General features: G+C 39.8%; 1 protein-coding gene across 1 annotated transcript in view; it reads left to right on the forward strand.

Annotated features, from left to right (window-relative positions):
• INVS (inversin) overlaps nt 1-25,267 on the forward strand; it is a 3,016,309-nt gene that overhangs the window by 1,755,328 nt on the left and 1,235,714 nt on the right. The window contains exon 9 of the mRNA XM_044065609.1: nt 11,877-12,032. Coding sequence (XP_043921544.1) covers nt 11,877-12,032 — 156 coding nt within the window. The remainder of the gene's footprint in view (nt 1-11,876; nt 12,033-25,267) is intronic.

The raw sequence follows: 25,267 nt of genomic DNA on the forward strand, positions 1-25,267 counted from the left end.
CCAGCTCTTCGTCCAACCTTCAATGAAGGCACGCCCATTCTACGCAAGTATTTCGAATGCCACTCGACCGTGGGGAGGACATGCAGACCCCACACAGAAGGCGAACAGCAGTAATATTAAAGTATTGGTAAATGGATAGTTAAGTGAGGATTTAAAGATGAACAGAGGCTTGAAACAAGGATGTCATGTGAGTAGTGTTTTATTTGCTATGATTATTAATTGTATAGTGACAAGAATAAACAAAGATATGATAGACGCAAGGTTTATACAAAATGAAGGTATTAAATATCCAGTTATTGTGCCATATGCAGATGATATGATCTTAATAACTAAAAATAAATAAATGATCGAGCAAATAATTGTTAGAACAAATGATTGCAAAGTTTAGAAATGTGTTTAAATAGTAGTAAACGTAAGGGATTTGGACTTGAAGTAATAAAGGATATTAATTTTGGGATAGAGGGAATTTTGGTATGGAGAATTAACTTTTGGACCTATTGAACTTCATAGGTTCATAGGTAGGTACTAGGTTATTGGCCGTAGGGCCTATATAAGCCTAGCCAAAAAGATACCCTGGCTTTCGCCACCCAAGAAAATTATTTTCCTGTGCCCCTGTCGAGCAGAGCCACAGAAGTGGTCCCCAGGGTGAATTTCCTATCTCCCACCCAATCGTCAAGATTTTTCTTGAAGAATGCCAATGAGGAGCTTTGTTTGATATAGATAGGTAGTTTGTTCCAGAGTTTGGGAAGTCTCTGGGACAGGAATCTATCCCTCCAGCATGTTCTGTTTATTGTGGTGACAAGGTTTAGGTCCCTAGAATGTGTAGCTCGGAGGGATTGGGATTTCTTTAAGTGGAGCATGTCCAACAGCTCTGGGTTTGACATAGCTTTGTATGTTAAGCAGATATTGCCTCTGAACAGGCAATATGCGACGGAGTAAAGCTGCAGTTTTTTGAGACATCTGCGTAGGGCATCTGTTTGAAGCCAGTAATCCTCTAAGTTGTTAAGTAACAATGGATAAACATTTTACAGAATCTGAGATAGTTGAGTATTACGTGGAGTAAATACAGATTATCTTACATTAAAAAAGTGTACTTAAACTCAATATTGATGTGAAGGATTGCTTATATGGCGAGCATATATACAATACCAATAGAAATAGAAAAAGAGATTATTGAATTAAACATTTAGATTTATCTGGGGTTCTAGATTGAATCAAGTTAAGAGGGGAGTATTGTATGTGGATATGGATACAGTGGGTTTGGGATTATTAAATCCAGTGGTTTTTGGTATATCCTTGAATTTATTCAGAGTGTTAGAATGAATTAATAAAGACAGGAGTGTATATATAAGAAAATTGTTTAAGGAAAAGTATAACCTAGAAAGGGATTTAATAATACCAAATAAAAGAGAAACAGAGTGGAGGAATGAAGAAATAAAAAGTTATAAATAAAAAATAAAAAATGTGGAAATTAAATATAGACGACATTGAAAATAACAGAAGAGCCACTCACCAGGCTGGATAAGGAGAAAGTCATGGTTAGTTGTTTGTCAGGTGCCAGAATCTGCCATATCACCCATGCACTCAAGTCTCTTAGTAACAGGTACTGTTATGACTCTGTCATAGCCCATGTTGGCGTAAATGACTTGAGATGTACCTCCCTGGGCTATATGAAGAGAGACATGATCAAGCTCGCTGAATATGTGTCCCAGGCAGGTATGTTCCTAGCCTTAAGCAGCATTCTACTATCACCCAGAATGATGCCTCAATACAAACAGACAATTATTGACTTGAACAATTGTTTTAGTTTCTGGTGTCATTCCAAGGGGATCAAGTACCTGATAGCCTGGGATGACATGATTGACAAACCACGATGCATTGCCAGAGATGGCCTGCATCTGTTTTCCTTGGGCTTCAGGCTCCTAGTAAAGGCTCTTGCCTCCCCCATAGTGCCTTCTTTGGGCAATGCCATGAGGTCAAAACTACCAACATGAAAATATAATCAACACGCAAATTAAAGGTCATGCTGCTAAATGCTAGGAGTATAAACATGAAACTGCACTCATTTCAAGCATTCTTAACCCTGGAAGACACTGACATTTGGGCAGTCACAGAAACCTGGTTCAAAGCTGCAGAGGGCACCCCAGCCATACCAGGTTACTCATCCTATCATGCATTCAGACCCCAAACTGTGGGCAACAAAGAAAAAGGAGGTGGATTTGCAATATATATAAAAGAAATACACACCTCCAGGCTGGTCAAACAGTATGATGCACAGGAGACACCCCAGGTGCAGTTAAGCATTGACAAGACCCCTATTCAAATCTTAGCTAGATACAGGCTCCCAACTTTGACTCAAGATGCCCACTCCACCTAACTGGACCTCTTTGAATCTATCAAGATTCAACCCTTTACCCTGATCCTGGGTGACTTTAACTATCCGACCATAGATTGGAAGAGCTACTCATGCCAAAACACAAATACCCAGAGATTCCTTGATTTTGTCGATGCAAATGCTTTGGACCAACTGGTTGACATCCCCATGAGAGGTGAAAATATCTTGGACTTGGTATTAACCAACATGAGTAACCAATGCAGTATCCCTACAGAGTCATCCTTCCTGGTAAGATGTGACCACAAAGCAGTCACTTTCGAAGTCACCATCTCCCCCAACCCTGCCCCCTCCCCCCCCCTCCCCAGCTAGGGTCAAACAAAAAAACTTTTCCAAAGCTGATTACAACCTCCTGAGAGAAAATATGAAAGTATAAACAGCTTCACAGCCCCCTCCCCCTCCATAGGAACTTTCATATATGTCCAAACTTTCATCAAAGTACTATTCGAGCATTTATATAGCTGCATGGAATCAGGAATACCAGACAGGGCAAAATCATTCTCCTCAATGAAGCGTAAACCTGTCAGGTGGACATCTCCAATAAATAAAAGGAAAAAATTGCTGCCCAGGACCAAGAAGGAGCAGATACCTAATTGGAAGCAATCTCTTCTTAGCCTGAACAAGCAAATAAGAGCACTAGTGAAATTCTCCATAGCAAACTGAGTTCAGACTGGCCACATCTGCTAAAGACAGTCATAAGGCCTTCTTCACATATGTCTGCGATCTCAAAGGAAACACTCAGATCTGCTTAGAACTGGTAGTCAAGGACACCACATACACAAATGCTGTAAATATAGCAAAACCGCTGACATACAGTTTCAGTCCTGTCCCCCCCCCCCCATATCAGTAAATCAGGACATCCTCAGCACCTGCACCCTCCCCTTATCTCTAGAGAGCAAGTCATCACTGCCCTCTCAAAGGCAAAAAATACAACCTTCATGGGACCCAATAACATCTCAGGCTGCATCCTACATGAACTCAGGCAGGAACGTGCAGCACCATTAGGCACCCTATTCAGTGAAAGCCCGAGTATGGCTTCATCCCAGCTGAGTGGAAGATGGCCACTGTCATCCCTTTTTACAAAGGTGCAGCATCAACCAATCTAGGAAATTGTAGACCCATCAGCTTAACTAACCTGGTCAGCAAGGCCATGGAATGGATTATCATGGCCCTCATTAACAAGGACATTGACAACCTCCAAACACTCGTTCCCACACAGTTTGGTTTCCTCAAGGGGAGGTCATGCCTGTTAAATTTGGTCAACATCTTTGAGACAGTCACCAAAGCCATGGACGAGGGGAAGATGGTGCACACTGCCTACCGTGACCTGGCCAAAGCCTTCAATACTATTCTCCACTCTGGTATGACAAACTCTCTCAATTAGGCATCAATATGTATATTACCAGATGGGTAGCAAACTGACTCACTGATATACCCACCTAGTCAAAATAGGGGAAGCCATCTCAAGCAGTAGACCTATAATGAGCAGTATACCCCAGGGATCGGTCTTGGGACCTCTCTTGTTTGGGATGTATTTTTCTGAGGTGCAGGCCAAAGCCAGTGAGCTATGGCTGACCAAGTTTGCAGATGACTGCAAGCTGGGCACTGACATCCTCCAAGAGGGTCTCACCCAAACAAAGGACTGGTGCCAGAGACATGGCCTCAAATTAAATGACAAAAAATGCATCATCATCATCCCCTTTGGGGAGAGTGACAGCCCTACAAATTATCACATTAATAACAAGGGCCCTAAGCATGCAATCGGTCATGAGAGACTTGGGCACCCAGGTTGATGGCAAACTGACTTTAGACCACCATATTGCCTCCATTGTACGGAAAGCTTTCTACATGGCCCACCTCATTAGTAAGTGTGTCTCATCCAGGGACAGGGTGGTCACAACATCCCTGTATTCCTCCCTTATAAGACTCATTATTGAGTACAGTGCCTCTTTCAGCATGTACCTCACAATGTACATGCAGCAGCTGGAGAGACCACATCGGTTCCTCACCAAGAGAATTCAGGGCCTCAAACATCTACCCTACACAGATAGGCTAAAGGCCCTCTCCTTCTAATCAGTCTCATACAGACTGCACCGAGGTGACCTCCGTTTAGCATACAAAGCAATCTCTGACCCTGTCTTGATGGGACTGCTGCATATCTGCAAGTCAAGCTCCATTCAAGTAACCCACATGCGCGGTGTTAGCCTGGTCTGTGACATCAGTAGGACTTGTTGGCGGGACAGATTTTTGTCCCAGAGACTCCCTCTTCTGTGGAATAGACTCCCTCTCCACATCAAGCAGAGTACCTTGTTAATCCTTTTTAAGCACAACCTGGATAACTAGATGGAGAACAGAAAATACACCCCTGGGATTCCACCTGTGTCCCTGCTGCACATAGCCATCGGGTGTTGACTTGTCAGAACATGGGCTAAATTCTTGGCTAGGCTTGTAAGGGCCTCAGGGCCAGTAGCCTAGTAACTTCCTATGATCCTCATAATATGGTATAAAAACATTATGATGGAATATTATTATGTTAATCCATGGAGTAGTTTAATAACAGAAAAAAAATCAGAGATATAACGTTAAGAAATGTTTGGTGTATGAAAAATGAAGAGTGCCAAGATTTTTTGTGGAGATTACACTTTAACAAGTTACCAATGAAGGCAAATATGCCATATAAAAATAAATGAAAGAATATGTCTGTGTTGTAAGGAAAAAAAACATGTTCGCATAGACACAATCCATAACTATAAGGCCAGCAGATAAAGGAGGGCAAATAGTTATTATGGATACAGAGCATTATTATACAGCGATGTGTAGCCTATTGCATGATAAGTTTTACCTAGAGGTGAATGATGTGACAGTTTATAACATTTCATATGTTAGCAACACTTTGCTAGACATGTTTAAAGGAGGGGTAATTGATCAGGAGTTATTTGACTATCTTACAATCAAAACTCCCTTGGTTCCCATGATACAGGGCTTTCCCAAGATACACAAAGATGTGAGGAATCCACCCATGAGGCCGGTGGTGTCTGGACAAGGTTGGATTACTGAACACTTGTCAGTTTACGTTGAGAAACATTTACGCCCTATTCTCAATAGTAATTCGACTATACTTGAGGATTCTAAACAGTTTCTGTTAGATCTGTATGATTGTCTGAATAATTTGGTTGATATAAATGGTCTCTTGTTTGTAACTTTTGATATCCAGTCATTATTTACTGTGTTACCAAATGACCTAGGTATCGCCTATATTACTGATTATTTATCTAAGCACAGTACATATTCATCAGTTCAGATAGATCTGCTAGCCCATTTCATAGAATTAATTTTGGAGAACAATATTTTTGTGTTTCAAGTAGAAATATATCAACAACAGGGTGGTGTTGCTATGGGACACCATGCGCCAATAGCTATGCGAACATGTTTTTGGCGCATTGGGAGCATGAGGTCCTGTTTGAAGCTGATGAGTTCAAACAATATGTAGCATTCTATAGACGTTTTGTAGATGACGTTTTTGTCCTATGGCGAGGCGATATAGAAGGTTCATAGGTTCATACTAGGCTATCTGCCCAAGGGCATTTACAAGCCTAGCCCATAGTTTTGTGGCTTACGCCATCCCTTTAGTATGGGGAACTATACCCATTATTTTGCTGTGCCTCTGTTGAGCAGTGACACTGAGGTAATCCCTGGGGTATATCTGCGATCTCCCATCCATTGGTCAAGATTTCTCTTAAACAAGGCCAGCGAGGTGCTCTGCCTCACATATACCGGGATTTTATTCCACAGCATAGGGAGTCTTTGGGTGATGAATCTATCCCTCCAGCACGTCCTATTAATAGCCGTGTTGAGGTTTAAGTCTCCCGCCCTTGTGGCTCTGACGGATCTAGATTTTTGAGGTGAAGCATATTCATCAAATCTGGGTTTGACATGGCCTTGTATGTTAGGCAAAGGTCACCTCTGAGCAAGCGGTGCGACTGAATAGAGCTGGAGTTCTTTCAGTCGGGCAGCATAGGACAGATGTTTGAGACCCTTTATCCTTTTGGTGAGGAACTTTTGTGGCCTCTCCAGCTGCTGCAAGTGTCGGGTCAGATACATTCGAATGGGGCATTGTACTCAATCATTGGTCTGATGAGTGATGAGTATAGGGAGACTATGACCTCCCTTGATCTAGATGAGAATCCCTTCATGATAAGGTGGGCAATGTAGAAGGTCTTCCTAACTACTTTAGCTACATGGGTGTCGAATGACAGACTACTATCAACCTGGGTCCCCAGGTCCCTGATAACTTCTTCTGTACTCAGTGGATTGTCACCTATTTGGTAGCTAGGGGTAACCTTGTTTTTCCCGAAGGGTATGACTATGCATTTTTTGGCATTTAACTTTAGGCCATGGCTCTGGCACCAGTTATCCGTTTCTGTGAGACCCTTCTGAAGGATATCTGTGTCAGATGTGTTTTCTACTATGGCGCCCAGTTTGCAGTCATCTGCAAACTTTGTCAGCCATAACCCTCCTGTGTTTGCTTGTACTTCAGAAAAGTAGATGCCAAACAAGGACTTGTTAAGTTTCATAACATGATGAATCATTTAACAGAATATCTGGTATTTACCATGAACTATTCTAGACATAGGATAGATTTTTTGGATCTGTTTGTTGAGAGGCTGGATAGTGGTTTAGATCTGACTGCAGCTTTGTAGTAATTTTACTTGAATTAAAGTTTTTGAATATATTCCTGGTCTTTTGGACTCTGTTTCGCTCCAGCACTCATCGTTTTGGATTATATATGTTAAAAAGTTAGACAAAAATGTTCTGTATTATTTGGGTTATTTTTATTCAAAAATTGAAGAAAATTATGTTTAATAGTAATTGGGCAATTCCAAATATACTGAGAAAAATTAAATGGTGGTTGTGGAAGAAGGAGTGGTGGTTAATAAATGTCATTTGTAATTCTGTGGAATTGTATTTCTGTTTTTTATTACTGTAAATATGTTCATACTTTATTATGTATTCTTGTAAATGTGTATATATATATATATATATATATATATATATATTTGTAAAAAATAAAGGAAACCTACTCTTTTTGATATGTGCCATGGGATCTTTTACAGCCACCTAAGCTAATAACAGTTGAAGCAGATCGAACCTTGTTTTTTTTTTTTTTCATCTAAAGGATGACGCATTCAGGAGTGTATCATCCCCATTATGCTGTACTGCAGTATCGGCAATGCATACCACCAAGGCTGTGTGTTCTACCTGTTGTACCACTGATGCTGCTGTGCTGGTTCTTATATGACCATTGCACATTGCTGATCGTCATGTGACCTTCTGAATTTTCACTAGAGAATTCCTAATTATCCTTACCCAGCATGCATAGGTAAACTGGTTTGGGCTACATTGTACTACTCTCTCTTTACTAATTTACCTTTCCACAGCTATTTAAGTGCTTTTTTAATCCGAAGTATTTTATGTGGACACTTCTTGTCAATTCTTTAACAGTGATGATCAATCTTTGAAGTAATTAGATTCATTTTAGAAGGATTTACTTTGTTTATGAGTGTCATGAGTTAAAGTTTCTTTATCTTCCATATGCTGCATAACGTAGTCGATCAATGCAGTTTCAGCTTTATATTAGGATCTGGAACATGCTGGATTCTTTAAGTTGTCTTTCTGACTTTGTTTAATTTTCAAATAACAGATAAAATGAACAAAATTGCTGTTGCTACTGCTTGCAAAAACAATAAAGTATAGAAGCTGTAATAAGTGTCCACATGGTAGTAGAGCGATCCACATACCTGCCATCTCTCACTATTTCATAGTAATTAACACACCACAACAGCAGCACAAATTTCAAATTTTGACCTAATGCAGATTTTCCTATTTTAACTGGATGATGAAGAGCTAGTTAAGTCTTCTTCTTCTCTTTCGGCTGTTCCAGTTAGGGGTCGCCACAGCGGATCATCTGTTTCCATTTCTTCCTCTCCTTTGCATATTGCTCTGTCACACCAACTGCCTGCATGTCCTCTCTCACCACCTCCATAAACCTTATCTTAGGACTTCCTCTTTTCCTCTTACCTGGCAGCTCCATCCTTAGCATCCTTTTCCCACTGTACCCATCATCCCTCCTCAGCACTTGTCCAAACCAACGCAATCTCGCCTCTCTGACTTTGTCTCCAAACCGTCCAACCTGAGCTGACGCTCTAATATACTGATTCCTAATCCTGTCCATCCTTGTCACACCCAGTGCAAATCTGCCTTTTTGTCAATGCCACCATCTCCAACCCATACAACATAGCTGGTCTCACTACCCTCTTATAGACCTTACCTTTCACTCTTACTGGTACCCGTCTGTCACAAATCACTCCTGACACTCTTCTCCACCCATTCCACCCTGCCAGTACTCTGTTCCTCACCTCTCTTCCCCACTCACCTTTACTCTGAACTGTTGATCCCAAGTACTTAAACTCATCCACCTTCGCCAACTCTACTCCCTGCATCCTCACCATTCCTCTATCCTCCCTCTCATTCACACACACATATTCTGTCTTAGTCCTGCTGACCTTCATTCCTCTTCTCTCTAGAGCACATCTCCACCTCTCCAGGGTCTCCTCAACCTGGTCCCTACTCTCACTACAGATCACAATGTCATCTGCAAACATCATAGTCCACGGGGCCTCCTGTCTGATCTCGTCTGTCAACCAGTCCATTACCTTTGCAAATAAGAAAGGGCTCAGAGCTGATCCTTGATGTAATCCCACCTCCACCTTAAACAGATCTGTCACTCCCACTGCAGACTTCACCACTGTCTTACTACCCTCGTACATATCCTGTACCACTGTTACATACTTTTCTGCCACTCCTGACTTCCTCATACAATACCACAACTCCTCTCTAGGCACTCTATCATATAATTTCTCCAAGTCCATAAAGACACAATGCAACTCCTTCTGACCTTCCCTATATTTCTCCATCAACAGTCTCAGAGCAAACATCGCATCTGTAGTGCTCTTTCCCGACATAAAACCATACCGCTGATCGCTAATCATCACCTCCCTTCTTAACCTAGCTTCCACTACTCTTTCCCATAACTTCAAGCCGTGAATGATCAATTTTATCCCTCTGTAGTTACTACAACTCTCTTAAAAATATGTACCAAAACACTTTTTCTCCACTCCTCAGGCATCCTCTGAGTTTCCAAGATTTCAGTAAACAATTTGGTTAAGAACTCCACTGCAATTTCTCCTAAGCACCTCCATGCTTCCACTAGTATGTCATCTGGACCAACAGCCTTTCCATTCTTCATCCTCTTCATAGCTGTCCGTACTTCCTCCTTGTTAATCTGTTTCACTATCCCCACATCATCCAACCTTCTCAAGTATAGTTGACAAAAGCATGTATACTTTGTTGTATAGGGCACATGTCTGACTTTGCCCATTAGTACAGGCTGTGATTAAACTAAAGAATACAGATTGTGTTGCTACTCGCTCCTCTTTTCTAATGTGCCAGAAAAAGAGGTGAACAAGTATTGACATTTATTGCTTCACATTTTTAAGTTGTACTTTTTTAAGCTAATGTTTTTGCTGATAAATTTCAAACTAAAGCACATTATTGATAAGAGAGCTTGGAAATGTACCTTTTTAAAGTGGCAAAATGTTTCTGTTTTGACATGACTACTATTGATAATAGATGGTAGCAGCAACAAGTGTGAGAGGAACTGGAAGTCACGCTAAGTAAAAAGTACAAGTCGACTATTCAGGTTTCAGCATTCTTGCGCTCCATTTGGTTGTAACATTTAAGGAAGGGTGGTGCTTGGTGGTATTCTAATGTTATACAGACAGCAACTGGTATAAAGTTTAGTTAGTTCAAGTTGTCAAGTAGAACATAGGAGCAATACTAGGCAAGCAATCACGAGGACCATAAGAGGCCTAGCCATATACATGTTTAAGTAGACACACTTAAGTACTCACAAAGGGTAGAAAGAACTTTTAATAGTGCCCATCTCCAAACTCAGAAATAGGAGGGCATAGAGAATTGGGTCTTTCATGCCTCAAAAAACAAGACACAGGTCACTTTGGGAAAGTTAGCAGGCTACTGCGTTGAGTTACTCTATCAGAATAGTTTAAGATTTTAAGGCCTTTAACTTTTTGAGTTAAAATTTGTTGGGTTCTTTCCAATTGAACAATATGATTTTAAATTGTACATAAAAAAGGCAGACATTGTATTCGATGATGGGTCTGATAAGGGAAGAGTACAGTGATGGTAAGATGACTTTGTTAGATCTTGATGGTATTCCCTTGGAAATTAACTGGGCCAGATGCAAGGATTTCCTAACTGTGGTAGAAATATGGTAATGGAAAGAGAAAGAGTTGTCCACATAAGTACATAGGTCTCTTATGACTGTGTCTGTTTAGGAGGAGTGCCACATTTAACATATGAGGAGCAAACAGCTTTTATTTTGCCAAATGCTACTGCACTGCTCCTTTTTTGCATTTAGCTTGAGACCATTTTCAGTACACCAGGTATATTCCTGACCTTGTTTAGAGAAGTTTAGTATCGATGGATGAGTGGATAACAGTGCCCAGCTTGCAGTAATCAATAAACATGGTCAACCACACTTCAGGGGTATTGGATTGGGTGTCTGAGAAATAAATGCCAAACAGGAGAATGTCTAGCAGTGATCCCATTCAGTATATCACCAGTTGCAATTTTAACCTAGTGTAGATTTGTCTACATATCCAGTCATCAAGACTAGCCTTAAAGGTAGACAAAGTAATATTTTGCTTGATCTGTAGTAATAGCTTATTCCATAGTCTAGGAGTATGTTGTTAGGAACCTGTCCCTCCACCAAGTCTTATTTATTTGTTGTTGCTATAAATGTATTCCATAGCTGTTAATGGCAGCACATTTCATTGCTAAGGATTTGTTGGATAGACATTTTGCATCTAGAGGACAACATAGGGGTTTACATTAATTTTGTATAATTTTTCGGTAATACCAGTATGGGAATAGTGTCAGAAACTTTGGCCAGTTCAAGTTAAGTAGTATGCACAGATTGGTGACTACTGCCTGTGTAACCTTTACAAAGAGATACATCCTGAACTTCAAGAGCTGTAACAGTAAGCAGTCAGATTGCTTTATTTAATCAGAGCAGCTGCAGGAATACCAATCCTGCAAGAACAGTATACACACATGCAGCTAGCCAATGTGCACTGCACTGGTCATGGTACTGGCTTTCAGAATGCCTTTGCAGGTGCAAAGTGTCTCTGTTCCTTTATGAGTTCAGAGTATCAGTACTGCAGCTGTAGAGATTGTGCAGTACTTGATAGATTGGTGTGTGATGAATTTCAGATGACTGTACTCACCATACCACTGAATTTTAATTCTTTTGAACAAGAACAACCGCTATGTTGTAATATATATAATCACAGTCCTTTGTTGTAATGCTAGCTTCATCTTTTGTTTTTATCTTCCTGTGTTTTAGCCCTTCACGCTGCTGCTCTTGCTGGTCATGTTAGCACGGTAAAGTTGTTACTGAAACATGGAGCTCAAGTGGATGGTACAGATGTAATGAAGCACACTCCTCTTTTCCGAGCCTGTGAGATGGGACACAAAGAAGTCATACAAACTCTTATTGAGGGTGGGTTTACATTCTTGCATATGTTTAAGTAGAATCTACCAGAGTTTTAATGATAAAGAAATGCAGCTATAGTTTGTAAATGCTTTAAAACATTTCCAGGTTTATAATGAATCATTAAGTCTACTCAAGTCAGTATGAAAACACAACTAAACTATTTAAAGAACATCTCAACAGTAAAACATTACATAATCAATAGTGTCACATAAAATGACTAAGTCATTATTTTTGTAGGGGGTTCTGTCCACATGATCTTGATCTCCTAATCCACTACCTCCAGTGTTGAACTGATTTGTGATAAAAGGGAGAAGTTAAAAATAAATATTCTTTTTTCCTTTTTGCAGACACACTACCTCAGATATACTGGTATGGAATAGCTGTAAGAGACCGTTATCTGATGACAGTATACACAGCTTGCTAATACATGCATTGCACTTCAAGTGGCATACCTTAGTGTTTCCATATAGACATTTTATGGTGTTGGCAACAGAAGTCCTTGCCTCAGAAGTGAAGTTTTACATATTGCAAGAAGGGTTATGCATTTCATGAAGTGTTCCACTGACTTCTTGAGGAGGAGGTGTACCCTGTTGTGCTTTACTTGCTAGAGTTACTGTAATGAAGCTGATGCACCGAAATTATGAGGCAAGGACATGACCTATACATTGATGTGCTGCTATGATTTCTATGCACTGCAGAGCCATGCATTCTGACTTCAGTAAAGCCGGTTACCTGGTAAATTAGCACGTTATAAAAGCTGTGGGCTGCCAGCAGACTTCACTTGTAACTATTTATTTAATTGTCAGACTTTATACTGTGTGATTTTGAGCAAGTCATTTAATCAGACCAGTCTCACCAGGTCACAAATGGAAAGAAGTGTTCACGCCTTGCATTTTTATCTAGTTAAACAGAAAAGGTTTTGAATCATACCTTTTTTTGTATAGCTTATGCTTATAATGTGGCCTGACATCTGTCATTGGATCTGTTGTAGTGGAAAATCTTTCAAAAAATGTTGCAAAAGCTTAATGCTGAAATAATACATAGCAGACAACAGTGTAACACAAAGAACTGACCGCTGTCTCGGAAATGTGAATAGACTAGCCTTCTGGGTTGAGTAAGAATAATCTGCTGTATTCGGGCTGTATCCTTTCATCTTCCAGTATAGTGCAGTAATCGTTGCTTATGTAAAAGAATAAGAGTAATAATTTAGAGATCTAGTCATTGTACATAGGTTCATAGGTGTGTACTAGGCTAATGGCCCTGGAGCCTTTACAAGTGTAGCCCATAGGATTACCCAGGCATCATGCCACTTGACCTTAGTTCCCAGTGCCTCTGTTAAGTAGAGTCACTGGAGTGATTCCCGGGGTGAACTTTCTATTTCCCACCCACTCATCAAGATTTCTAGTGAAGAAGGCCAATGAGGCGCTTCTCTTGACATGTATGGGAAGTCTATTCCATAGCAGGGGCATCCTCTGGGTTATGAACCTGTCCCTCCAGCTTGTTCTGTTGATTGTGGTAATGAGGTTGCAGCTTGTTCTGTTGATTGCGGTAATGAGGTTGAGGTCTCTGGAGCTTGTAGTGCGGAGGGATTGGGATTTCTTTAGATGTAGCATTTCTAACAGAGCTGGTTTAGACATGGCTTTGTAAGTCAAGCAGAGATCACCTCTAAGTAGGCAATATGAGACAGAATAATTGGAGTTTTTTGAGTTTGTCCATATAGGACAAGTATTTAAGGCCTAGAATCCTCTTTGTGAGGTACTTTTGCAGCCTCTCCAGTTGTTGCAGGTGTGTAGTGAGGTACATGCCAAATGGGGCATTGTACTCGATGATTGGCCTAATAAGGGAAGAGTAGAGGGAGACAATGACTTCTTTCTTCCTGGATGCAAAACCATTAGTAATGAGATGTGCCACATAGAATAACTTTCTGACCACATTGGCAATGTGGTGGTCAAAAGGGAGGTTGCTGTCAACCTGTGTTCCCAGAGCTCCTGTAAAGTATTCTGTGTTCAGTGGGCTACCATCGATGTGGTAATTCATGGGAACCGGGTTTTTCCCAAAGGGATGGCGACACATTTTTTGGCATTGAGCTTAAGGCCATAGTTCTGACATCATTTGTTTGTCTCAGTGAGGCCTTTTTGTAGGATGTCAACATCACTTGGGGAGTTAATTATGGCACCCAGCTTGCAATCGTCTGTCAGCCAGAGTCCCTTCGTGCTGGCCTGGACTTCAGAGAAGTAGATACCAAATAGGAAAGGACCCAGGACCGAACCCTGTGGGACTCTGCTCATGACTGGTCAACAGTCTGACTTGGAGTCAGCTACTTTCACACTGTGGGTTCTATCTGTGAGCCACTTTGCAACCCACCTAGTGATATAGGGGTTGATGCCTAGCTTAGTGAGTTTTTCTATGATTCCTGAGTGGGGAATGGTATCAAAGGTCTTGGCCAGATCAAGGTAGGCTGTATGAACCACCTTGCCTTCATCCAGCATGCAAAAAGAAAAGGCATATTTATCCTCCCTCAATGTGTTTGCTCTCATGAGCATGCGTAAATGTACACACATACCCCTACCTCACATTAAAGAGACTCTTTTCCCTAAATTGTATGTTTCCGTTAGTGACAGTAACAATGTACCTATTCCTCCAGTCTTTCAATTCAGAAATGGGAAAAGGTTTGAATTTCCTGTTCTTTAGAATCATTTTGTCATTTTAGTGGCTGTTCTCAAAAAACAACACCAGCTAGTAGCATGTATTGTCTTAAGAATGAAATAAAAATGTTCAGGAATGATAGGAATCTTCATCCAAATTCTCTTGCTAAATATCTGTTTCTTGCCAGCAAGATTTGAACCTGGGCTAGGGGTACCAACAGCTATACCAAATTTTATATATCAGGAGTTAGACTGTTCTGCCCTCACCTAAGATCTGGACTGCTGTTTATATAATGTATCCGTAAAGGAAGCAGTAACAGTGTATTCCAGTTCATCTGTACAGCACTCCCATACCTGTTTTCTTTAAGAACTTAATGTGGCTGGACTTCCAAGATGGCTGCACATTGAGTAACAGCTTAACTCTAGCTTGCTCAGTGTGAAAACAGAAACTCAACAGAGAAGGGCAGTAGACTGTTGTGTTTATGAGTAAATTTCAGTAACTAGGCTAGTAAGTGTACTGGCTAGATGCCAGGAAAAAAGAAATACAGAGCACCTGGAAAGGAGTGAGCTACAAAAAGTGAGGAAGAAACACTGACTGGGGAAAGTTCTACAGCTGTTCTGCAAAAAGCAATGCAATCTCCAGACATGACTTCCAATAACCTACGGGAAGATGTAAGACAACTGCACACAGACCTGGTTAAAATAAACAAAACACTAATGGAGTATATCAACACAAACAGCAAAAGGCTGGAAAAAAATGGAAGAAGTTTTAAACAGATATTCAGAGAAGGTGATAAAGCTGCAAGAATTAGAGGCTGAAATGAAGAAAAGGTTGGCTGAGTATGAGAGATGTTTTTAAAAAAATAACAGAATTAGAGGACAGAGCATATAGGCAAAACCTGAGATTTTCGCCTATACCAGAGAAGCTGGAAGGAACAGACTGCATTAATTTTATGAAAGTACAAATAAGCAACTGGACTGGTATTCCACAGAGGGAGTTGTTAGTTAAAATGGCACATCATATGTATGCTCCAAACCTGGCTATGAGAAATCACCCTAGACCTTTAATAGTAAAGATGCAATCCTACCAGCAGAAAAAGTTGATTATGACAAATCTGTGGCAGAAGGACAAAATACTAAAAGTGGGAGACAGCAGAGTGTTTGTGGAGAATGAGTACTCATTGTACACCAGGCAGAAGAGGAGTAAATTCATTCTACTATTCAGGGAATGTCGAGATGCAGGTATGAGATTCAAACTGCTATACGCAGCTGTCTTCAAGGTATTCTTTCCTGGACAGACAAAATCATTTTTTGATGAAGTACATGCTAAGGAGGAAATACAAAAGTTTGTCCAACAAAAAGTGAGATGTCAAACAGATGGAGACTCTGCTTCTTGTTCTTCTGGTAATAAAGACCACAGAGAGACTGTACCTGTGAAACCTTTTCCAATGTTTCAATGGGAAATGTTGGAAAGAAGGAAGGGAGCATGAGAGATGACTAGAAGAATTAAGAGTACATTGGAAATGAAGCAGAGACAGGCTTTGGGAGATGGAGATGAACAGTAATAAAACCAGTAACTTAATGTGGGATTACAATGCAATAATTATATTTGTGAAATGTAACAGAGCAAAAAAACCTGGAAATATTGGACTTTTTCAAAATTTGTTGGACTTATGGGGGACTCTAAAGTATATGCCCTACTTCATGTCTTTAATGTCCAGAAAAATGCTTTGAGGAGGGGAAGAGAGGGGAGAAAGTTAACTGTAAGTAAAGAAAACATTTTTTCTTAATAGTACTGTTTTTGTGGTGCATGGCTTTCTTTGCATGGTACAAAGTAAAGTTTTCTCAGTTATTTTTAAGTGTAATGGGGACTGTAAATTGGTGCTGATTTTCTTTTTTCCTTTCTTTTTCCCTTCTCTCTTTCTTCTTATTCAGTTTTAAGAAATGTAGGCATTGCAATGTAAAAAAGTGCCTGGTTAAAAAAGTGACAAAAGAAAAGTTCATGTGCTTTTTCTCATTCTTGTATGGGGAATGACTAGATTAAGGACCTTAGATTGATGTAGTAACAAGTTTTTAGAGAAAGCAAGTAAATAATGCTACTGAATATTACGAGGCTTTTTTCTAGCAAATTAATGTATGCTTAGTAGCAATTCAGTATCTGGCCCTCATGTCTCTATGGAAGCAATCTGATAAAGAGAAATTGATGTATGACAAAAGGCCAGATCCAAAATAAAAAAAAAAAACATAGACTGCAAAACTGTTTTGCAGTCTATGCTTTTTTATTTTGGATCTGGCCTTTTGTCGTACATCAGTTTAGTGTTTTACAGTCATATTTGATAAAGAGAAATTGACTGTTTGGTTCTCATGTTTCCATGGAGACAATATGATAATAAGTCTGTGAGGATGGCTGTCAGTTTGGATTATTTGTTCGTATTAGGAGGGTAAAACTTCAAAATTTGAAGATGTACATAGTTTTCTGTGTTGGTATTACATTAATAGGTTTTAGGGGGCATTGTTTTTTTTGAGGGCTTTCAATAAAACAAAAAGTTTTTTAAGATGTGACATAGTCTCAAATGGACCTGCCAAATGGTGTATGCATGCAACAAAAAAGCTGGAACTTGACATATAATAAAAAAGATGTTATACATAAATGATGGGAATAATAACTTTTAAATACAATTATACTTTCTGTAATGTCTTTAAATGTCAGTGATCTCACAGATAAATACAAAAAAAGGATAGTGAACTATATTAAAATGTAGGGTGCAAACAGCTATGTTACAGGATGCATACTTGGAAAGATCTGAACATGTGAATTTGATAAAGAAAGATTTTTAGGATGGTTGTTCAGCGGAATATCTGGGAGAAAGGAAAAGAGGAGTAATTACATTAATTGCAAGAGGATCCCCAATACTGGTAGAAGAGGATAAGAGGATAAGAAAAGATAATAATGGCAGATGCGTAGTGCTAATGGGCTGCAGGCAAGGGAGGAGTATTACACTGGCATTTATGTATATTCCACCTAAAACTGCTATAATGGAGCTTAAGAAAATTCTTGGAGAAGTAATCAGTTTTCAGTAAGGAATATTATTTATAGATGAGGATTGGAATTTGAGTTGCAGCAGTGAAAGTGTGTCTGGGGGTCCAGAAGGGAAAGTATAACAAAAGAGGGCAGATTTTTGAAGAAATTTATGAAAATATTTGTCATGGAAGATGTGAATTCAGTAGTAAGAGTTTGGAGTGAATTTTCACATTATTCCCCAAGATGCAAAAACTGGGCTAGGCTAGACAGAATATACATTTCACAGGAACATGTGCATTTAATTGAAGGTCTTGATACACACCCAATAACTATTTGAGATCATGCACCAATATTAAGCCAATATTAACTAAAATAAAAACACAGGGTAATGAAATAAAAATGAAACATTGGTGCTTTCCCACCTATCTGTTGAAAAGAGAGGAATTTAAGGAATGGGTAGTGGAGATTATTCAGGAACTATTCAAGACAATATAAATTACTTCTAAAAATATAGGTAGGGAATGGGATAAAATTAAGGTGGAGTTTAAAAATACACTGGAAATAAAAGAAATTGAGCTATGTTTAAGAAGTAACAAGAATTATTTAGAGGGACTGACATGTTAAAGTATTGCAGAATAGGGGGAATTTCACAGCAAGAAGAGGATCAGTTTCAGAATGCTAAGCAGAAAATAAGGGATTACCTCGATAATATACAAGTGTTTAGAAAGATTGATGTTAAGCAACTTTTTTTGATGATAATACTAGAGCACAACATTTTTTAGCACAACAACTCAGGCAACAGAAAGTAGAAAGGGCTGTAGCCAAGGTTAGGGAGCCTATAACAAGGAAGGTAATCCTGTAGAGGTGTTAGAAATATTTCAGAAATTCTGTAAAAGTCTGTATAGAGTAGAGAAATATGGAAATCAAGAAACAATACAAATGGAAATGTTTATGGAAGAATTAAATATGCCAAGGTTAGAGGTAGATGAGGCTCAATTACTACCGGTTAGGATAGGAGGAATTGATATAAAAAGTGTGATGTATAACCAGTCTACAGGAAAGTCCTCAGGAATAGATGGTATTCCTGTGGAAGTTTGGAAGCTAGGAGGGAATAAAATTGATAAAGATCCGGAAGGTTTTATTTAACAGTATTTTAAGAGGAGAAGTACCAACATCCTGCAAGAAATCAGTGGTAGCTGTACTACCTAAAGAGGGTAAAGATCCATTACATCCAGCTTCATACAGGCCTGTTTCAATACTAAACCATGATTTTAAATTGTTCATGTCTATAATGGCTAAAAGAATGGCAATAGGAATGTCAAAATTGATAGATATGGATCATTGTGTTTTGTGGAGGGGAGCAAACAATATTAACAGAACATTGATGATCCAGAGGGAAGCAGAATGTAAGAAAATACCATTGTTGTTGGTGGTTCTTGATGCAGAAAAAGCATTTGACAGAGTAAGCTGAGAGTTTATGAGCAGGGCAGTGGAAGCATTTGCATTTCATGAACAAATATAAGGTTGATTAGGAGGATATGTAAGGTACCGGAGGCAAAAATTAAAGTGGGTGGGCTCCTCTTTGATACTTTCTGCTTGAACAGAGGAACCAGGCAGGGGTGTCCTCCTTCCCCTTAGTTATGTGTATTGTAATGTGCATTGTATTTAGAACTATTGGCAAAGAAAATACAGGACTCAGAAATTCAAGGATATAATTGGTACGGTAGTCAAGAAAAGCTGGTGCTCTTTGTAGATGATGATATTTTATACCTGACAAAACCAGGAGGATACATTATAGTATTGTGGAACATTTTGAGACATTTTCAAATCTGTTAGGGATGCAAAATTAATGAAGCTTAAATAAGGGCAACAGCAATAAATTATTTACCCACATATGAATTTGTTCAGCAATATCCATATTTATGGGGACATGATAAAATGAAGTATTTAGGAGTATGGATTAAAATTGATTCTGATTTGGCAGCTAAGGATATGTGTGAAGAGACTAAACAAATGATAATAGAAAAACTGAGAAAATGGAAGCTTTGTTATGGACAGTAAGATGCAAGCAGGTAAAATGTTTTTAGTCCCATTAGTCGTATACACAGGTCAGGCATATTTTTATCAACCAGAGGAGAAGTTGTGGATAGCAATTAATAAACAGCTGAAGGACTTTATCTGGGAGGGGGAGATGGCAAGAGTTAAGTGGGATAAGATTGATTCTTCCAGTAGAACAGGGCGGATTGGGATTACCCAATTTACAGGGGTATTTCAGAGATATGCAGTTAAGGCTACTATACACAGCACAAGCAGAAATCTATAATTCAGAGTAGAAAGAGATGATGATGAAACAAAGGGGAAGCTCAAGAAAAAAGGAGTGACTGGGATTTTGGATTAAGGTCTTTAAGGAGAATAACAATAATCATAAAGAATATTATATATAAAAAGTAGCAGAAAGTATCCTAAGAACTAAGCCAACATGGGAATGGAGAAAGGGGATTCTACTAATAGTGATGACTGCAATTAGGGATATAGACAGTAGGCTGGAGTGGGCTGGAATTTATTGGAGAAAACTGAGAAAGGAAACAATGTATTGGGAGTAAATAACTAGAGAGGGAAAGATGATAGAATGGGAAGACACCAAGAATTTATTTGGAAAGCAGGTTAGAGATTACCTTCCCTATCAAGGACTGATATCAGAGTATAGGCAAAGAGAAAGAAATATGGGAGTCCTAAATGAAAGTCCAGCACTGGTAGAGTTTCTAGTAGAATCTAGAATAGAAGCTGCCATTAAAAAAGGAATAACTAGTAGAACATATAAAGTATTGCATAACTATAAGCTCAATCAGAGGAGGTTAGAAAGGATTGGGAAGAGAAATTGGATAAGCAGTTCAAAAAGAAACAATGGGAGATGTATGTATGTTTCCCAGATATGCAACAAAGTCTAGAAGATGAAGGATTTTTGCTTAGAAATGTTTGCATAGATATTTTTATATTCTAAGTAGACTCCATAGAATATTTCTTCAGGTAGACAGCAAATGTTGGAGGTTTGATAGGGAAGAAAGAGGTAATTGGGAACATATTTTCTGGGAGTGCAGTGAGTTGGTAGACTTAAAGGATTCCCTGCGGGATGCACTGTCGGAGATGCTGGGTGGCCAGATTGGCGTGACAGGCGAGAGAATTTTTCTGAGCTGTGACACAGAAATGGAATTGCTTAGACATGGTAAGGCCTTGTTGTGTCTAATTATGGTGGTTACCAAAAAAGCAGTTACTAGAAAATGGAAATCAAAATCTAAACCAACTATACTAACAATAGTGAATATAATAACAGAGATAAAACAATTGGAATTGAGATATTTAGAAAAAGGTAGGAGCAAACTGATTAAGAAAAAAATGGGAATTGTGAGAACAGTACATACAGGGGATAAATGAGGTTTAAAAGAAGGCAGGACTTAAATAAGCTATGTAATGTTTTACTTAAAATGATTGTGTAGATTATAAGTGATGTATAATGTTTGCAATATAATGTTTGCAACTGGGAGTCTGTCAGTATGGCTTGTGACATAAAATGCTTGCAAGTAGGATTGTGATGGTGTGGTTTGTTTTTATTTATATCAGTGTACGATTGCCTGTGTCATAAGTCATGGTTTAATAAATATGTTTCCTGTTTAAAAAAAAGAGTAGGAATTGAATAGTTTATGTAATTTTGTTAGATTATATGATTTATAGCAATAAATATGAAGTATAATGTTTGTAAATGTGATCTTGTTAATGCAGTTTGATTACTTTTTTATAAATGTAAATTTGCCTGTGTCACAAGTGATAATACAATAAAGGCATTTAAAAAAATAATGTGGCTTTTTATAAAATGTTACCCATTATTAACCCATCACAATTCCTTTAACTGCTTGAATACTGATTATTTTACTAAGTCTGGGAACTCAGTATAGAATAATTTCACAACAAATTCTAGTTAAATTTATTGAGGTATTGGCTTTAAAATCAAGTCAGCTACCTAAATATGTAGTGTTTAGATTAACTTGATGCGCCTCTTTAGTACAGGTAGAGTGCCAGATTGAGAAGGGACCTTTTTTTGATTTTTGATTGTCAGTGTAATGTTTAGGGGTGAAAAGTTATGGGAGCATCATCAGGTTACAAATGAGCCAGTTATGGCTCATTATACAGGTGGTAGTTATATTAAAACTGACAAACAGTAGGTTATTTTTATATATTACATATGAAATTGTACTAGTTGTTTTGACTGAATCATAATTGATTTAAAAAATTGACTGAAACTCATTTGATGGAAATCACATTTGCGTGAATCATGACTGAATGGAAATTGTAATGCAAAAGCAGTATGTGCATTCCCTTATTTCAACTGTTGTATATTTAAATAAGGAGGGGTGCTTGCCCCCACAGAGCATTTATTAATGTATGTTTGTTCTACTGAAGTTTTCTTTGAAATGTGTTTGTGCATCATCAGTGATTCACTGTTTTTTTTTTCATCATTTCTCCACTTTTGTGAGACTGTGAAATTAGTATATCTAATTAAGGAGGTATTTGGGAGTACAGTCAGGCCTGCCCCTACATAAAAACAAGGATGTTCATCGTGCATACAGCTGCAGTCATAACAGATGGGTTCTCCTGCCGTCAGGCGGGTCCTCGGTCGGCCGAATTCCAAAGTCTAGGTCCGGCGCCGGTTGTCGTCGCTTCTTCCCTGGCGTCAGTGTGACAGGGGTATAAAGGAACCAGCCGATGCCATTTTCTTCCGTCTTTCTTGCCGCGCGGTGCCCGAAGCAGAAGCAGTTCGCAAGTGCCGGTCGGCCAGCTCCTGAAATTACGAAATTTGGAAACCGAAGTCTTCTTAAAAGCTAAGTACCCCGTTGGGGAAACTTTTCTTGCCTCAGACCGATGTCAGACAAAGTTAATAACTGTATTTCTTGTGGGAAGCAAATACCGCATAAGGATTTCCATTCCCTCTGTATACCTTGTTTAGGCCCAGACCACGACGTCTCGGTCTGTCGCTTTTGTGCTACATTCAACAAACGCACTATTAAGCGTCGGGCGGAGTTCGCCCAGCATTATTTTGGGAAAGCATTTAACTATACTATGTCGTCGGATACTCCGACTCCGGTTTTGTCTAAAAAACACAAAGACAAGGACCGACACACGAGGTCCGCGGCCTCTACCGACACCACACCAAAGCCGACTACACGTGGCCTGGTTCTCAGTGAGGCGCCTACGCAGCCCCTGATTACCGATGACACTTCTTTGACTGTGTCTCCTGTGCCCGAGGTCGCAGGCTCCTCGGCCCACACCCCGACTACAGATACCGAAGCCACTCTTAGCGTTGAAACTCAGAATGTGGACAGGTCCACCTCCACTCAAGGTGTCTTCAGACCTTCCTCTTCTTTCTCCATCAAGGCTTTCACAAAGTCTAAAGCAACCATGCACTCTAAGAGACCAGCTACACAGGGCCCATCTCCAGGCCCCATGCCTAAGAAACAGATGCTTAAAATGGCTGAGGATTTAATTACTCTAATCAGAGGTTCTCAGCCCCCACCGGACAAAAGGCCCAGAGTGGAGGAAGATTCCCCCTCCTCTGATCAGGTCTCCATTATTTCAGAGCACTCTGATGATGAGGAACATTCTTACTCCCCTTTTGAAGACTCTGTTGTGGAGGAGTCCATCCCTTCTGTATCCCCCCCTGAGGATTACTCATTTGGGGAAACTTTGCATACCTTAAGGGAACACTTCCACTGGGAAGGCCAGGATTATTCAGATTCCAAGAAAAGGCTCAGGAATTTCTCTTGTTACCTCAGCATAGGCCTCTGGCTATACCTCCTGTCTTGGACATCCTAGATGATGTTTACTCGGAGGCCTGCCTTAACCCGGACTCTCTACCTCCAGCTCCAGTTAAGCCTGACAGGTACTACAGGGTTCCTGACTCACACCAATTTCTTTACAAAAGCCATGCTGCTGACCCAGAAACCATCTCACAGGGCCCCAAGGGAGTTAAGGCCTCCATTGCCAAAAATCCATTGCCTTCCGAGAGAGATTCCAGATCCTTAGAAAGGTGGGGAAAAAAGGTATATACCTCGGCTACCTTATCCATGAGGGCCTTAAACTGTCAGTTTCATATGCTAAAATACCAACAGTTTTTGTTATCACAATTGAAGAGTAAAATGTCACAACCGGAACAACCAGACTTGAAGGAGTTGCAGGATTTGATGCATAGTGCAGAACAAGTGGGTAAGCATACCTTACAATGTGGTTTTGATGCTCTAGAGGCCTCATGTAGAGCTGCTGTTACAGGATCAGTCATACGTAGGCATGCCTGGCTCAAGGATCAAGCCTTGCCTGATCATGTCAAAGCTAAATTACTAGACGCCCCTCTTCAAAAGGATGTACTATTTGGTGCTAATGCTGAGGAGGTATTAAGGAAAATGGAGGAAAAGGCTAAATCAATGCAAACTGTGAAAGAATTTCTACAGGTTCAACCCCCACGTTTTAGTAGAAATTGGCCTTCCAAAAACTGGTCCTTTCCTGCCACAGACAGACCCCAAAGAGGCAGATACAGGTGCCCGAGGGGCAGAGGACAATCCCAAGGATCGTATAGAGGCAGACAGTGGCAAGCTCCTACACAAAGAGGTGGTGAGGACAACTTGCAATCCTTCAGAAAGCAAACCCAATGACTTTCCCCTCTGCATGCCAACCAGGTTTCAAATGGCAGCCCCCTTAGGAGGAAAGCTGGCATTATTTTCAAAAAATTGGCATGTTGTCACAAAGGACAAATGGATCCTGGACATTATAAACAGAGGCTACAAATTTCATTTTCACACCCTTCCAAGAATGAGAGGCATGCCAAACCTGCCACATAATCAAAGGGCAGAGGCACAAAAGCAAATTACAGATCTCATAAACATGAAAGCTATTCAAGAGGTACCTACGCACGAACAAGGTCAAGGTTTTTATTCCAGGCTATTTCTGGTGCCAAGGAAGGGAAAAGATTGGAGACCTATTTTGGATCTATCCATCCTAAACACATTTCTACTCGTACCAAAATTCAGGATGCTCACTCTACAGCAACTTCTTCCCATGCTGGGCAAGGAGTCTTGGCTGGTAACATTGGACCTCAAGGAGGCATACCTGCATGTCCCAATCAGACAAAATTGCAGAAGGTACCTCAGATTTCTTGCAGGTTCAACCCATTATCAATTCTCTGCATTGCCCTTTGGCTTATCTACTGCACCCAGAGTATTCACGAAATGCCTGGCATCAGTAATTGCCTACTGCAGACTTCAAGGGATACAAATATACCCCTATTTGGATGACTGCCTGATCCAAGCGGACAGCAAGCACATTCTTCTGAAACATCTAACTTATGTAATAATGTTATTGAAATCTCTGGGATACACAGTCAACAAAAAGAAATCAAGGCTAATACCCTCTCGGAAGATAATTTTCCTGGGTGCCAATTTGGACACAAACACCCAGATGGCCTACCTCACGCCAGAGAAGCAGGGGCAACTAATACAATACTTCAGAACACTAGCAAATTGCACCAGGCT

This window comes from Protopterus annectens, chromosome 3.part0, assembly GCF_019279795.1.
Source record: "Protopterus annectens isolate FY-2018-M chromosome 3.part0, PAN1.0, whole genome shotgun sequence".
In the NCBI taxonomy this organism is placed as follows: domain Eukaryota; kingdom Metazoa; phylum Chordata; order Ceratodontiformes; family Protopteridae; genus Protopterus; species Protopterus annectens.